This window comes from Boleophthalmus pectinirostris, unplaced genomic scaffold (genome assembly GCF_026225935.1).
Source record: "Boleophthalmus pectinirostris isolate CB_2022bp ecotype Guang Dong unplaced genomic scaffold, ASM2622593v1 HiC_scaffold_22, whole genome shotgun sequence".
Taxonomy (NCBI): Eukaryota; Metazoa; Chordata; class Actinopteri; order Gobiiformes; family Gobiidae; genus Boleophthalmus; species Boleophthalmus pectinirostris.
The window spans coordinates 1,565,788-1,578,715 of record NW_026571190.1 but is presented as its reverse complement, the minus strand read 5'-3'; the positions used below and the strand labels follow the sequence as shown (position 1 = coordinate 1,578,715).

The following is a 12,928-nucleotide window of genomic DNA, read 5'->3' as shown; positions in this document are numbered from 1 at the left end:
TCACACTGCGCCACCGTCACACTGCACCACCGTCACACTGCACCACCGTCACGCTGCACCATCACACTGCACCACCATCACACTGCGCCACCATCACACTGCACCGTCACACTGCGCCACCGTCACACTGCGCCACCGTCACACTGCGCCACCGTCACACTGCACCATCACACTGCGCCACCGTCACACTGCGCCACCATCACACTGCGCCACCGTCACACTGCACCACCGTCACACTGCACCATCACACTGCGCCACCATCACACTGCACAACCATCACACTGCACCACCATCACACTGCGCCACCATCACACTGCACCACCGTCACACTGCACCACCGTCACACTGCCACCACACTGCACCATCACACTGCACCACCATCACACTGCCACCATCACACTGCACCATCACACTGCACCACCATCACACTGCACACACATCACACTGCACCACCAATCACACACTGCACCATCACACTGCCCCACCATCACACTGCACCATCACACTGCACCATCACACTGCACCATCACACTGCACCATCACACTGCACCATCACACACACTCGTCTTCCACTCGTCCTGTCTCTGGCACAGGGACATGCTGCTTGCTACATTTGCTACATATTTTCATGTGTTTGAGTCAAATTAGTTGTGGCCCATTATAGACACAGTATATTGTATAAGCAGCTCCTTTGTATGTATGTACTGTCTGCATCATAATGAAATTTTTTATTGTCCAGTCATCAGGAAATGAGTAGTTAGCATGCTAGTTGTCGTTAGCTTTACTATGAGGACAAAACTCTGCTCTGGTCTGTGAGAGTTGTGTAAAGTCCTCTTAAACTCATCGTGATGAATAATTATGCTGCTCAGAATGCAGAAGGTCAGTGAGGAATGACTTTGGACCACTGCAAAGCGTTTCAGAGGAACTCATTCAAAATCAGGTATATTGCCTTAAGTGCGTGAGGAGGATTTGAGGAAATATGCACTGTCTGTAGTGGTGGGAGGGAGACTTCTGTCAGTCTGCCCCAGGGCAGCTGTGACTACAGAAGTAGCTTCCTACTACATAGTATGGAGTGAAATAATAATGCAATCTAAAGCATCTTTGAGAAAAAAACTATTATTATTATATATTTGTAAGCATGTTAACGTGCACTTACTGATTATTGGACAATAAAACACTTTCATATATCTGCAGTGACAAATTTGCTCAAATACCGTATTTTCTGCACTATTAGTCGCTCTGGATTATAAGGTGCACTGTCATTAAATGGTCTATTTTCGAACTTTTTTCACAAATAAACCACACCGGACTTTAAAGGAAACACAACAGTGTGATGGGTGGGTGGTTTTGTTTGTTTGGTGCGTTCACGGTGACTCTGGGCTTTGTTCAGTTGTGGCGTGTAGGGAGGGTGCTGTCTGGGACCAACGGATTGTCGCTGTGTTCACAGTGACTCAGTTGTTCAGTTGTGTCTAGAAGTGGCACATTGCGCTCGCTTTTTCAGTTCGTTCCTCCATTCCGTTCCTCGTTGGCGTGGAGTGATGAGTGTGTCTGTGGGTGTTTTTCGCTGCACTGTTGCTGTCTGCTCCGTGTGTGTTTGTGTGTTCTGCGGGTGGTGCAGTTTTGTAGTTTACTGAAGTCGTGCTGGAACACCCGAGTGGATTCGTGTATAGGGGCGCGCAGTGGTTTTTTGATGGGGTTGGAGGCTTAAGAGTGCATCTAATAGTCCGAAAAATACGGTACTTGTGAAACATAGGGGAGAGGGCCTTTAAGTTAAGTGACAAGAATCTTTTGTAGCTGATGAAATTTGTGCAAAGTAAAAAATATAATGAAAAGCTTTATGCATTGTCCTGTTACGTAAATGAGCTGTACTCACTAATGTTTTACAATAATAGACCATCAAATACAAAAACTTCAGAAAACACAAATCATTTCTTCACCCCTGTGTTCCAGCTGAGCCTCCTCTGGACCTGTCCTTACGAGGTCCGTCCCTGCTGCCCCCCGGCCTGTCCCACTCCCTCTCCTGCCCCCCCCTCAGTGCAGACCAATGCCTGGCTCTGCTGCAGGAGCACAGGGGCTACAGCACAAAGGACCTCCAGGCGTGCGCTCTGCTCTGGGACACTCTGGAGCAGGCCGGGGAGAGGGGCCTGGAGGTGGAGGAGTTCAGCGAGAGGCACAGAGATCTGGAGGTGGCGCGGCCCCCGCGCACCAGGACCCTGCAGCACTACATGCAGGTACAGAGCAAGGGACAAAGACAGGAAGCTGCTTCCTGGACAAACAGTCACACAGCATTTCAGCCACACAAACCAAGAGGTCAGAAAAAAAAACTTCAAACCTACCTATTGTTTTGTTTAGCTCCATTTGCAGATGTTTTCAAGGTGCACTTGTAGCATATCTAAAAGTGTACGCTAGGGACAAAAGGGGTAAAGTTAGATGGGTGTAGGGGCTAGGGACAGAAGACTAGGCTGCAGCTCTCTGGGAGGTGGGAAAATGGCAAAACACAGGAGACTGGGTATTTGTGTTTGGAGGCTGGTGCCGTATATAGAAAAGTGCAAAATAGGGAGAACAAAATATATATACAGTATTTAATATTTACAGTAATTACAGTAATCTGCAGATGTCATTGATCAGCTTAATCAGATCAGTTCAAGTCAGTTCAAGTCGGGTTAATACATTCTCACAATACAAAGCAGCAATAATAAATAAGTCACTTTGCTGGTGGCTTTATCATTGTCCATGGCTCAGTTAAACAAATGTGGATTTTACTGTCCATAATACATGTCCATTGTCTTTAAAGAGGGTGTGTGATTGTCAATATGCACGTTAGAATAAGTGAAGTGTGGGAGCGGACCGGCTGCAACAGCCTCTACCCGACCGTAGAAGCTGGGTAGAGTATTTGTGAGTTGACTGAAGGTTCCTTGGGTTCAGCTTGCCATTGGGATACTGGAATCACCTGGCCAATTCCCTCGATTTAGGGTTTTGTACAGTCTATTTGCCTTCGGGCTCCTGCGCAGCCGTCTTGTCTCGCCTCACTCCCAGATGTGAATGGAGGGAGGGGAGCAGGTGACTTGTAGGAAATGCGAGAGTGAACGTGATGCATTTACTGACCAGTAGTCAGTAGGCTTGGCTATTGACAGATTAGGGATGGGCATTCAATTAAATTTTCTTAACGGATCATCGTGAGAATTAACGATCAATTATTAAAATGATCATCATTATTATTAGTATCTGCACTACTAATCTGCATAAATAAATTCAACTTTACGACATATAAACCGTAACAACTCTACCATTAAAAAAAACAACTAAAGAGCTGCTAAGGTTCAATACGATACAAACTCTTTTCATTAATTCAATTCATCAGTGCACATTTGCTCTCAGAGGTCCAGTCCTGCTATTAAAAACCCACGCTGCACAGCACGTGTCTGAGGGTTAGAGCACCATCTACTGGCCATAGGGGGCATTACTATTGAATTAACAAGTGACAAATGACAACTTTTTTCCGACGTGCTTAAAACAAGTTTATTTACTTAGTTCCCTATTTAATTAGTCCCTTTTTTTTTTTTTAGAACAGGACAAACTCCAGCACCTCTCACCAGTGCATTCACATTTCATTTCTAGCGGCTTGTGAATGCACTGCTATTGCTTAAATTTTAGCAGTTACAATGTATTCTCTTGCCAGCAGTGCTCTGAAATGTGAGTGACTTAGTGCGGAGAGCAATGGGAGGGAATACTGAAAATACTGAATACTGTTAAAAATGAAATGGAAACTCATAAAACAATTTAATAGTTTTTTTTTTTTTGTGAATGTAGTCGTTTCAAAACAATAAAAGGTAACATGCTGATGTCAATACATTTTGTGTTAGCAGTTACAGTTACACCCTCTTTAAGTGTGGATTAAGATATATAATTAAGAAAAACTTGAATGAAACTTAACATCGTGGCTTAATCGTGCTTTATATTCCATCTTTTCTAACCTCCTCTCCCATGTCGCCCCAGGACCTCCAGCAGGAGGGCCAGTTGCTGCTGGTGGGGGCCTATGGAGCTCGCTGGGTGCTCCGTCAGCACGCGCAGCCCTGGCTCATCACCCCCAACATGGGCCAGTGGAGTCGCACGCCCCCCGAAGACCTGAGCTTCTCCGACACCAAGCACGACATCCCCTTCATGAGGAAGAAACGCTCCGCGACCAGGGACAGCACGGAGGAGACCGCAGCCAAGAGACCAGCCCTGGACACCTGCAAGGACGGAGGAGAGGGGACAAGTGAAGGAGCGGGGAGACCAGAGAAGCAGCTGAAGGGAGCAGAGGAGGAGACGAGTCATGTAGAGAAGGTGCGGATTGTGACTATACTAGTAGATATCACTGAGAATCGTAAGATATATGACTTAAAGAAGACATTTAATTCTTTTTGGTTAGTATTTGAGATATTTCGGTTGACTGATATTCACACTTTGAGAGCATCGACTATCGGCCTCAAATCTCCAGCAGAGGTCAGTATTTAATTTAAGCTGACTTGCTGTGTAAAGAATATACATAACATGTGATTACACAGCTCTTATTCAGTTTGTAGAAAAAACTTTGCTGTGGATGAGTTTGTACTGAATTTAAATGAAAGAGTTTGGGGGAAATGATCAAAATCGGCTCCACATATCGGCCCAAAAATATTGTTCAGTTCCTCTGGACCCTAAACACCCAGTATAGGCATCAGCCATGAAAAAAAAACAAAAAAACATATCGATCTCTAGTTAGTAACAAACTATCACATGTAAACTGTGTACTTTATTTGAGCTTTTATATTTTGTTCATTGTAAATGTCAAACTAACAGCTAAAGAGACTGAAGTCAGGGCATTAAAGTTCCAGAACATGTTCCTGTGTACTAATTTAGTCTCTGACCGGAGTATTGTTGGGATGAAGTGTCCCTGTGCATGTTTACAGTCCTCCTAGAAAATCTCCAATAGCAACACTGATGTAGAACGGCTTAATAATAAAATCAATAAACAGGTTTATTGACTTCCTGTTAAAAACTGCAGAACATACAGGCCCCGCCTCTTCACAGAAACAATAAAAACTAAAATGCATTCATACTCTGATTTTTCTGAATAATCAAGTAAATATCCAGTAAATCAGTTGGTGGAGACAGGGTGAAAACAGACACTGTACGTTCTGACCAATCAAGCACTCTCACTCACACTCAACTCTTAGTAATCAAATGATAAGATCAAATCATTATAACATTATTAAAAGTTCAGGAAAGGTTTACATAATATGAGTCCATTAGAATCATTTATGCTCTGTGACGGAGCCAGTCCGTCTATGATTTTAGGTGGCGTTTCCCCCCTACACGTAACTGCGGTCTGCACTGGCGTGCCCGCGCGCACACACGCTGAGTCATCCCGCACACACGAGTTCATTCCCCGTTTCCCCGCTGTTTCATTCATTCACGCCGTATTCACTATTACCGCCTTCTCCCCCTCTTTCCTCCGTTACTAATTCACCAAGGCTGCACACTTGAGCGCGTTAGAATAATTTATTTCATACTTGTCTCTTACCTGTCCGATGACGCCGTCTCTCTCTCCTCCGACGCGGCGCCTCTGCCAAACCGAGCCCCTATTTCCTGGTAGTTGAAATAGGCGCTGTTCGCGCCGTGGTGCTGACCATGTGACGCGCATTATGTAATACGATTTTCTTTACGTTTTTCAGCTATTATTTTTGACATGTAATGTACATTATTACTGTGTGCTCAACGTAGCATAGACAAGGTAGGTTTATGGTTAAATTGTTTGTCTTTAGAATGATTTTGATATATTGCTCAGTGGGAGGAGTCAGGGGAGTATAAAGGGGAGCTGTTCCTGGCTGTTAATCAGTCTGCCACCGGGTACAGAGCAGGTAACGTCGGTGTGCTGTACAGATTCTTAAAGGGGACAGTTAACGTTGAACTCGACCCTGTTTCTTCGTTGTAAATACTTTTTGGATTGTTTTGCTCACTGTAAATATTCTGCACTGTTTTGGGGATTTTTGCACTTTGGACACTGGCACAATAAACCACCTGCACTCAGAATCTCGATCTTGCCTAAGTTTTTGATAGAGCCCCGCCACATGCTCCAATAATTATAATCCTGTACAAGTAAAAACAAAAGAACATACCTGCAAAGCTTTGACCCTGTGATGTCCCTCACTACAGGTGAGCACAGCTCCAGAGGAGCAGCTGGAGCTGGTGGAAGCAGAGGAGGGGAGAAACCCGCAACCTGAAGAAACAGAGGGACAGGAGATGAATGCAGAGCCACAGGAGGAGAGAGAGAAGACAGGAGCAGAAGAGGACAAAGAGGAGACTGGATCAGAGGAGGGCAGTGAGAAGAGAGATGACAGAGCAGGGAGGTCACGTGTGCCCAGCCGCTGTACCAGTCCATGCTGCGCTCCCGAGTAAGAACTGACCTGATGTACAATAAACAATAACACTGTTTACACATAATAATCATCGTTTTATAGAACTGTGAGAATCGCCAAGAGATAATGGCCTTTAGATCACCAGAATGTGCAGTGTCCTCATCCAGGATGATCTCTTCTAGGTCAAAGTACAATACTATAACAGTGGTTTAAATATGGAACCTGTTCATCACATAAAAATGATAATGCAGCTAAAATACTGAGGTTTAGAAAGGAGGAGGTTTATAAAGCAAGTGTGGTGAGACTATGAAGGCCATAGTTTAGTTAGAGAATGGTGTGCCAAGGGAAGATGATGGTGTTACTACAGCTCCTGTGAGTCAGTGTTAAACTGAGAGATGTACATGGAAGATAAATGACTTAAATTCTCTTCCAATGATGACACTTATATCATTATTGTCCCATTAGTGTAGACGCAGTAGTTCAGGTGGTACTGGGAGCTTGTTCAGGTCTGGCTTAGGAGCTGTATCCAGACCTCACAGGACCGAGTAGATGGTATATCATAGTATTCTCCTCATGATCCAAACACAGTTGTGATATTGTGGTAAGAAATGCTGCTGTTTGTCTTAACAAGCTGTTATAAGTCTTTTGTGTTGTTATTGCTTATCCAGCTTTTTCAGTTCAGATGCAAATAACTCAAATAACTACAGAACAAAAAAAACTTCAAACATTCTGAGTAGGGCTGTGCAAAACTATTGAAATATCGTTATATCGTATTGTTTAATATGATGATACAGTATCGATATCAGTTACTGCTGTATCGATATATCGCCGAGAGTATTTTTTGGTATATTTTACTGCATTATTTTGTTACAGCTACAGTTTTGTTGTTTGTTTAGTGGAAGGAAACTCGTTTATGTGACACATTTGACATTTTCACTGTTTTGAGGATTCAGATGTTTGTGTTTCATGTGATCTTTGCACAAGAAGTGGTTTAACAAAGACTTTTAGTGTCACAGACATGATTTAACCTTTATTTTTTATTGAATTGTATTGAATCGATTTGAAATATATCGTATCGAACCGAAAGCTCACCGTATCAAGATATGTGTCATATTGTGGCCTATGTATCGAGGTATGTATCGTATCGGCAACTTCTTAATGATACCTAGCCCTAATTCTGAGACTTTCTGGGTCATCTACACCCAGTAGTTTACGTCAAACTGCATATTGGCTGAACTAGTGCAAAAATATCAAAATATCCATATATCGTATTGTTAAATGTAATGATACAGTATCAATATCATGGGCTGCTGTATCGATACATCGCCAAGAGTATTTTTTGGTATATTTTACTAAATGATTTTGTTACAGAGCTACATTTTTTGTTGTTTGTTTAGAGGAAACTCGTTTATGCGACACATTTGACATTTTCAGTTTTGAGGATTAAAATGTTTGAATTTCGCATCAGAAGTGGTTTAACACTTTAAGACTTTTAGTGTCAGTTTGCAATATATCGTATCAAAAGCTCAGTGTATCGAGGTATGTATCGTATCGACAACTTCTTAGTGATACCCAGCTTTAGACTGAACTGATATTTGCAAGCCGATATCCGATCCAGCTAATTTTTCAGAATCAGTGCCCTGTCATCATTTTAAAAGGCCTGATTTTCACTCTGTGGGAGGAGGAAGTAACTATTTAAATGTGTCTAACTTGTCTAGCTCTCTCTGCTGTAGTGTTAAATGTGTGTGTGTGTGTGTACGCGCAGAGACAGTCCCGGGGAGAGCGTGAGCTTCGTGGCCCGTCCCTGGAGGTTGGTGGACGGGAAGCTGAACCGGCTGGTGTGTAAGGGGATGCTGGAGGCCCTGCTCTACCACATCATGTCTGTGCCCGGGGTCACTCTGGAGGCCCTGCTCCTGCACTACAGAGCCGTGCTGCAGCCGCTGGCCACCCTGGAGCTGCTGCAGGTGCACTCGCACACGCTCTGTCACTCACCTAATGCCATTCACATATACTGGGTTTGTCTGAACTCAGGCTGCATCATATAACACACAAGGATCAATATCGTGATACTGACTGATGCAATAATCGACCAACATACTCAATATAATGCAATAGATAAAAACAATCCAGTCCACTTTATTTCTACAGCACATTTTATAAACATGACAGTTTCCAAATTGCTGCACAGACAAATTAATACAATAAAACACAATAAATCATAAATAAAAACGATAAATAAAAAGTGTTAAAATGCATAAAACTAAAAATGATAAAAAAAAAATTATAAATACATAAATAATTAAATACAATGCAATAAAACACAATAAAACACAATAAAATACAATACACAGAGGACCACACAACTCATGTGATCTTAAAAGCCAGAAAGTAAAAGTGGGTTTTAAGACAAGATGAGAAACACTCCACTGTGGGGCTGTTGGAACATGGGGAGTGCAGAGCGTTCCAAAGTTTTGGGGCCAGTCACAGAAAAGATCCTGTCCTCCTGGTTTTAAGTCTCATCTTAGGCCCCACAAGCTGGAGCTGGACCTCAGACCTCAGAGCACACAGAGGTGTAAATCAGGCCCCTCATCAAATGCACACCTAAAAACTATATTAATCATTTGTGCTTCATTTGTGCTGTTTTGGGCTGCAAAAAGTTTCATTTGTGCTGTTTTAGTTTTGAAGATATTAATGATTCTTTAATAGGTTAAATTAGGGTCACCAGCCTCCAGGAAGCTTCAAAATGCTGTAAAACGCCCAAAATGGTGTCAGTCTTTTGTGCTTCGTTTGTGCTGTTTTTTGCTGCAAAAACTTTGGTTTGTGCGATTATGATTCTTAAGATTTTAGCAGTTTTATTTTTGGCCGATGACGTCGTCCAGCTCCTCAAAATGTTAAGCACCTTCAAAACAGCAGAAAATTATACAGAACATTTGTATTTCTTTGTGCAAAATTATTCGTATCATTTTTGCAGAAATTATATGATGTCATTTCCTCTCAGCTGACGGCAGCGGCTTCAGCAAACCTCTACAAAACCAGTGAAGAGAAACGATCTGAGGCTGTTGAGAAGTCTGTATCAGTCTTTAGGAACGTGCTTTTGATTCATATTTTAAATAATAATACAGACTTTTCCACAGCCTCAGATCATTTCTCTTCACTAGTTTTATGGAGTTTTGTTAAAGCGGCTGCAGTGAGCTGAGAGGAAATTATGTCATGTCATTTCTGCAAAAATAATAATTAATCATTTTTGAAATATACTCGCACAAATGTAAAATGTCACTGCACAAAACCGCACAAACAAAATACAAACATTTCATATAATTTTCTGCTGTTTTGATAATAATCATAATCAGTAATCATAATCACACAAACCAAACTTTTTGCAGCACAAACCAGCACACAAACCACAAACCATTGACAACTTTTGTGGTGTTTTAGAGCGTTATGGAGCTTCCTGGGGGCTGGCAGACCACAGTTTGACCTATAAAAGATTTATTAATATCTCCAAAACTAAAGCAAAACAAATGTAACTTTTTGCAGCACAAACGAAGCACAAACGATAGACGTAGTTTTTTGTGTAGGTGTGCGTTTGACGGGGCGACAACTTCACGCAGATTAAAAGCAGCAGTTACAGAGAGAAACAGAATCGTGCCCATGCTCACTTCTTGTTTGGAAGCACAGATATATTTAGTCTCTGATTGTGTTATTGTGAGGGTTGCATTGAGCCTCTGAAGTATTTTTGTATCCCTAGAAGCAAAGAATATCAAGATGTTGTTATTTCCTGCCTCACTAGAACTTTGAACCCTTTAATGCTCATTTAATTAACCAGAGTTGGATTGCCTTGTGTCTGCGCAGGCCCTCGTCGACCTGGGCTGCGTCAAGAGGAAGACTCTGGTGAAACGCCCCAAAGCCTCTCTGTTCTCACGCCCTGGCCCCCCTCCTAAGACCGAGACCGGGCTCTCCTCGTCGTCCCGCGGGTCCGGAGGGGAGCGGCCCGACGAGGTGTACTACGAGCCCACCGTCAGCTGCGTGCTGCGCCTTAGCCGGGTGCTGCCTCACGAGCGCCACTGGAACTCCTACACCCCCTGACAGCACCTGGCGGACCCTGACGGACTGTGCTTCTGTCACGGTGTTGTTCGTAGTTCGACTGACCATAGTTCAGAGACAGTGTTGGAAGATGACTTTACGACAAGTTGGAAAGACAGAAGCAATAATCCTAAAATGCCCTTGAGATCATTTTAAAGTTTCATTACGTAACTTTTCTTGTGGGGGTCTGATAGCAGCTTGTTTCCATGGAGATGTTATTGCTCTATGACATAAAGGGCTCATATTACACTGTTTTCTGTTCTGTCCTTATCACAAACACACCTGGAGTTGTGTTTTGCTTTGTTTCATTCACACATTTAACACACAAACCTGCAGATTTAGGTTGAGATTTCTCTCAAAAAACACTCTGTTCCACCTTGTGATGTCGTGGTGATACAGGAGGCACTTCACTGTGTTTTTAAACTCCATACACCTTCACTAGAATCACTTGGATGATTTTAGACCTGAAATTCCCTGATCTCTTCTGAACTAAAAGGAGCCGTTCACTTGAAAATTACCGCTTCATGACATCACAGGGTGGAACAGATCATTTTGAGCTTTGGAGATGTAGACAGACTAATAATGTGTTACTCAAATATGTCTGAATGAAACAAAAGACAACTCCAGGTCTGTTTCTGCGGAGGGAACATTTTAACACGTCATAAAGATTGTATGGAGGATTTTTATTTTTTATTTTCAAATTGTCAATGAAAGTTTAAAATACCAAGACAGAGACGCAGCAGCTTTGTAATTATGATGACCAAAAAAATAATAATAATAAAATAATGAAAATCTATCAACTGTGGACGTAGTGAGGCCAGATAAACATCAGCCAATAGAAAACGAGGCTCCCTCTTTATCTATTGGCTGTTGGGTTGTCAATCAAACTCCCTAAGTTTCTAGTGTAAGTGACTCGTCGGTGCGCGGGGATTACGTGGTTTATGCAGCGGTTCTTAGAGGCTTTTTCAAACTGTAGCTTCCTCGCAATTCGCACAAAGTTTGTTGAATCCACGACCAGTTCGCCGCAAAAGAAAGTCTGTATTTGAGGTCGCTGAAAGAAGAAGAAGAGAAGAAGAAAAGGAGCGAAGACAAACTGAGGTGATTCTTGGAGATCCCTTCTAGCGATTGCGTGAATGAAGCAGACGAAGAGTCTAAAAACTGATGCATCGGTCGCTAAATTATTTCTAGACAGGTCACTTCAACAGTAATTCTGAACATGCACTGGTTGTAAACAAACTTGATTTCTGGAGTAAAGAGGCGGGAGGAGATGTTGTTTCTATTTGTGGAGCTGTGGAGGAGGAAGGTGGTGTCACGCATGCACAACATTTATTAAAAAAAATCCTCTATACAACCTTTAAAGCTCACAAGAGTCTGTTTAGTGTAATATAGGACCTGTAAACATCTGCTGGTCTTATTGTTTAAACTTTTCTTACCAAGTTACAGGTCAGATCTGTGGAGAAGCAAGCCTGCTCACAGTACAGAACACATATTGTTGTTGTTGTTTTTTTTTTAAACAATAAAAACATCAAATCTTCATGGCGACAAGCAGGCAGCAGACCTCTACACCAGAAAAGCTGTTTTTTTAGTTCCGCTGAAATGCACACAACATTTATATTGATGTTTGGACCACCTGCATTAAGGCTGTGATAGAGAAACAGACTAAACACAACACACAAACTACACTGAAGACTACGGAAGTCATTAGGGTCCACACCTCCAAAACATTGTCCTCTGTGTTTCCATAACAAGCTGGACGCCCGCCCCCCACACATACAGCTCGACTTAATAGTTGTTATTGACTGCGTCCAAACGAGCCGGGGAAGTACAAGATTTCATTTGACCACGGCCTACTCAGTTTTTCTTTTTAGGGGATTTTTTTTTAAATGACTAGAGAAGAAGGAAGTGTTTTGTTTTTGTGTAAATAAATAAAATATATTTAAGTTTTTTATTTGTTTATAGTAGATCTCCAGTTCTGTCTGATTATCTCTATTTTTCCCTTCACCCTGAAGAGAGGTCACCCCTGAGAGAACTATTATAATAATGTGTTTTAATGTATGCAAATTATTCTTTCAAACATTATTTGTTCTTCTCTTAAACAGAAAACACTCTAATAATAATAGAGGAAGTGCTCCACTGCGTTTTTAAACTCCACACACCTTCACTAGAATCATTTGGATGATTTCAGCCCTGGAACTACCGATCTCTACTGAACTAAAGTTAAAACAGAGCACTTTGAGCGTTGGAGATGTAGACAGACTAATAATGTAGAGTTACTCAAACATTTGTGAATGAAACAAAACACAACTCCAGCTCTGTTTTTGAGGAGGGAACAGTCTTAACATGGCTAAAAGCTCACAAGAGTCAATTTTACATAATACAGGACCACACATTTCCTGTTCCTGTAAAAGGGAAGCCTCCTGGTGAATAGTTTGTGGAATCCATTGATCATGACTTTTCTCCTCAGC

At 42.2% G+C, this 12,928-nt stretch overlaps 1 protein-coding gene across 1 annotated transcript in view; it reads left to right on the top strand.

The window, feature by feature from the left end:
- LOC110157783 (general transcription factor 3C polypeptide 1) overlaps positions 1–12,424 on the top strand; it is a 44,562-nt gene extending 32,138 nt beyond the window's left edge. Inside the window, exons 36-40 of the mRNA XM_020922164.2 lie at positions 1,951–2,231; positions 3,997–4,326; positions 6,178–6,416; positions 8,146–8,344; positions 10,233–12,424. Coding sequence (XP_020777823.2) covers positions 1,951–2,231; positions 3,997–4,326; positions 6,178–6,416; positions 8,146–8,344; positions 10,233–10,466 — 1,283 coding nt within the window. The 3' untranslated portion in view covers positions 10,467–12,424. The remainder of the gene's footprint in view (positions 1–1,950; positions 2,232–3,996; positions 4,327–6,177; positions 6,417–8,145; positions 8,345–10,232) is intronic.
- Positions 12,425–12,928: the final 504 nt, after the last annotated feature.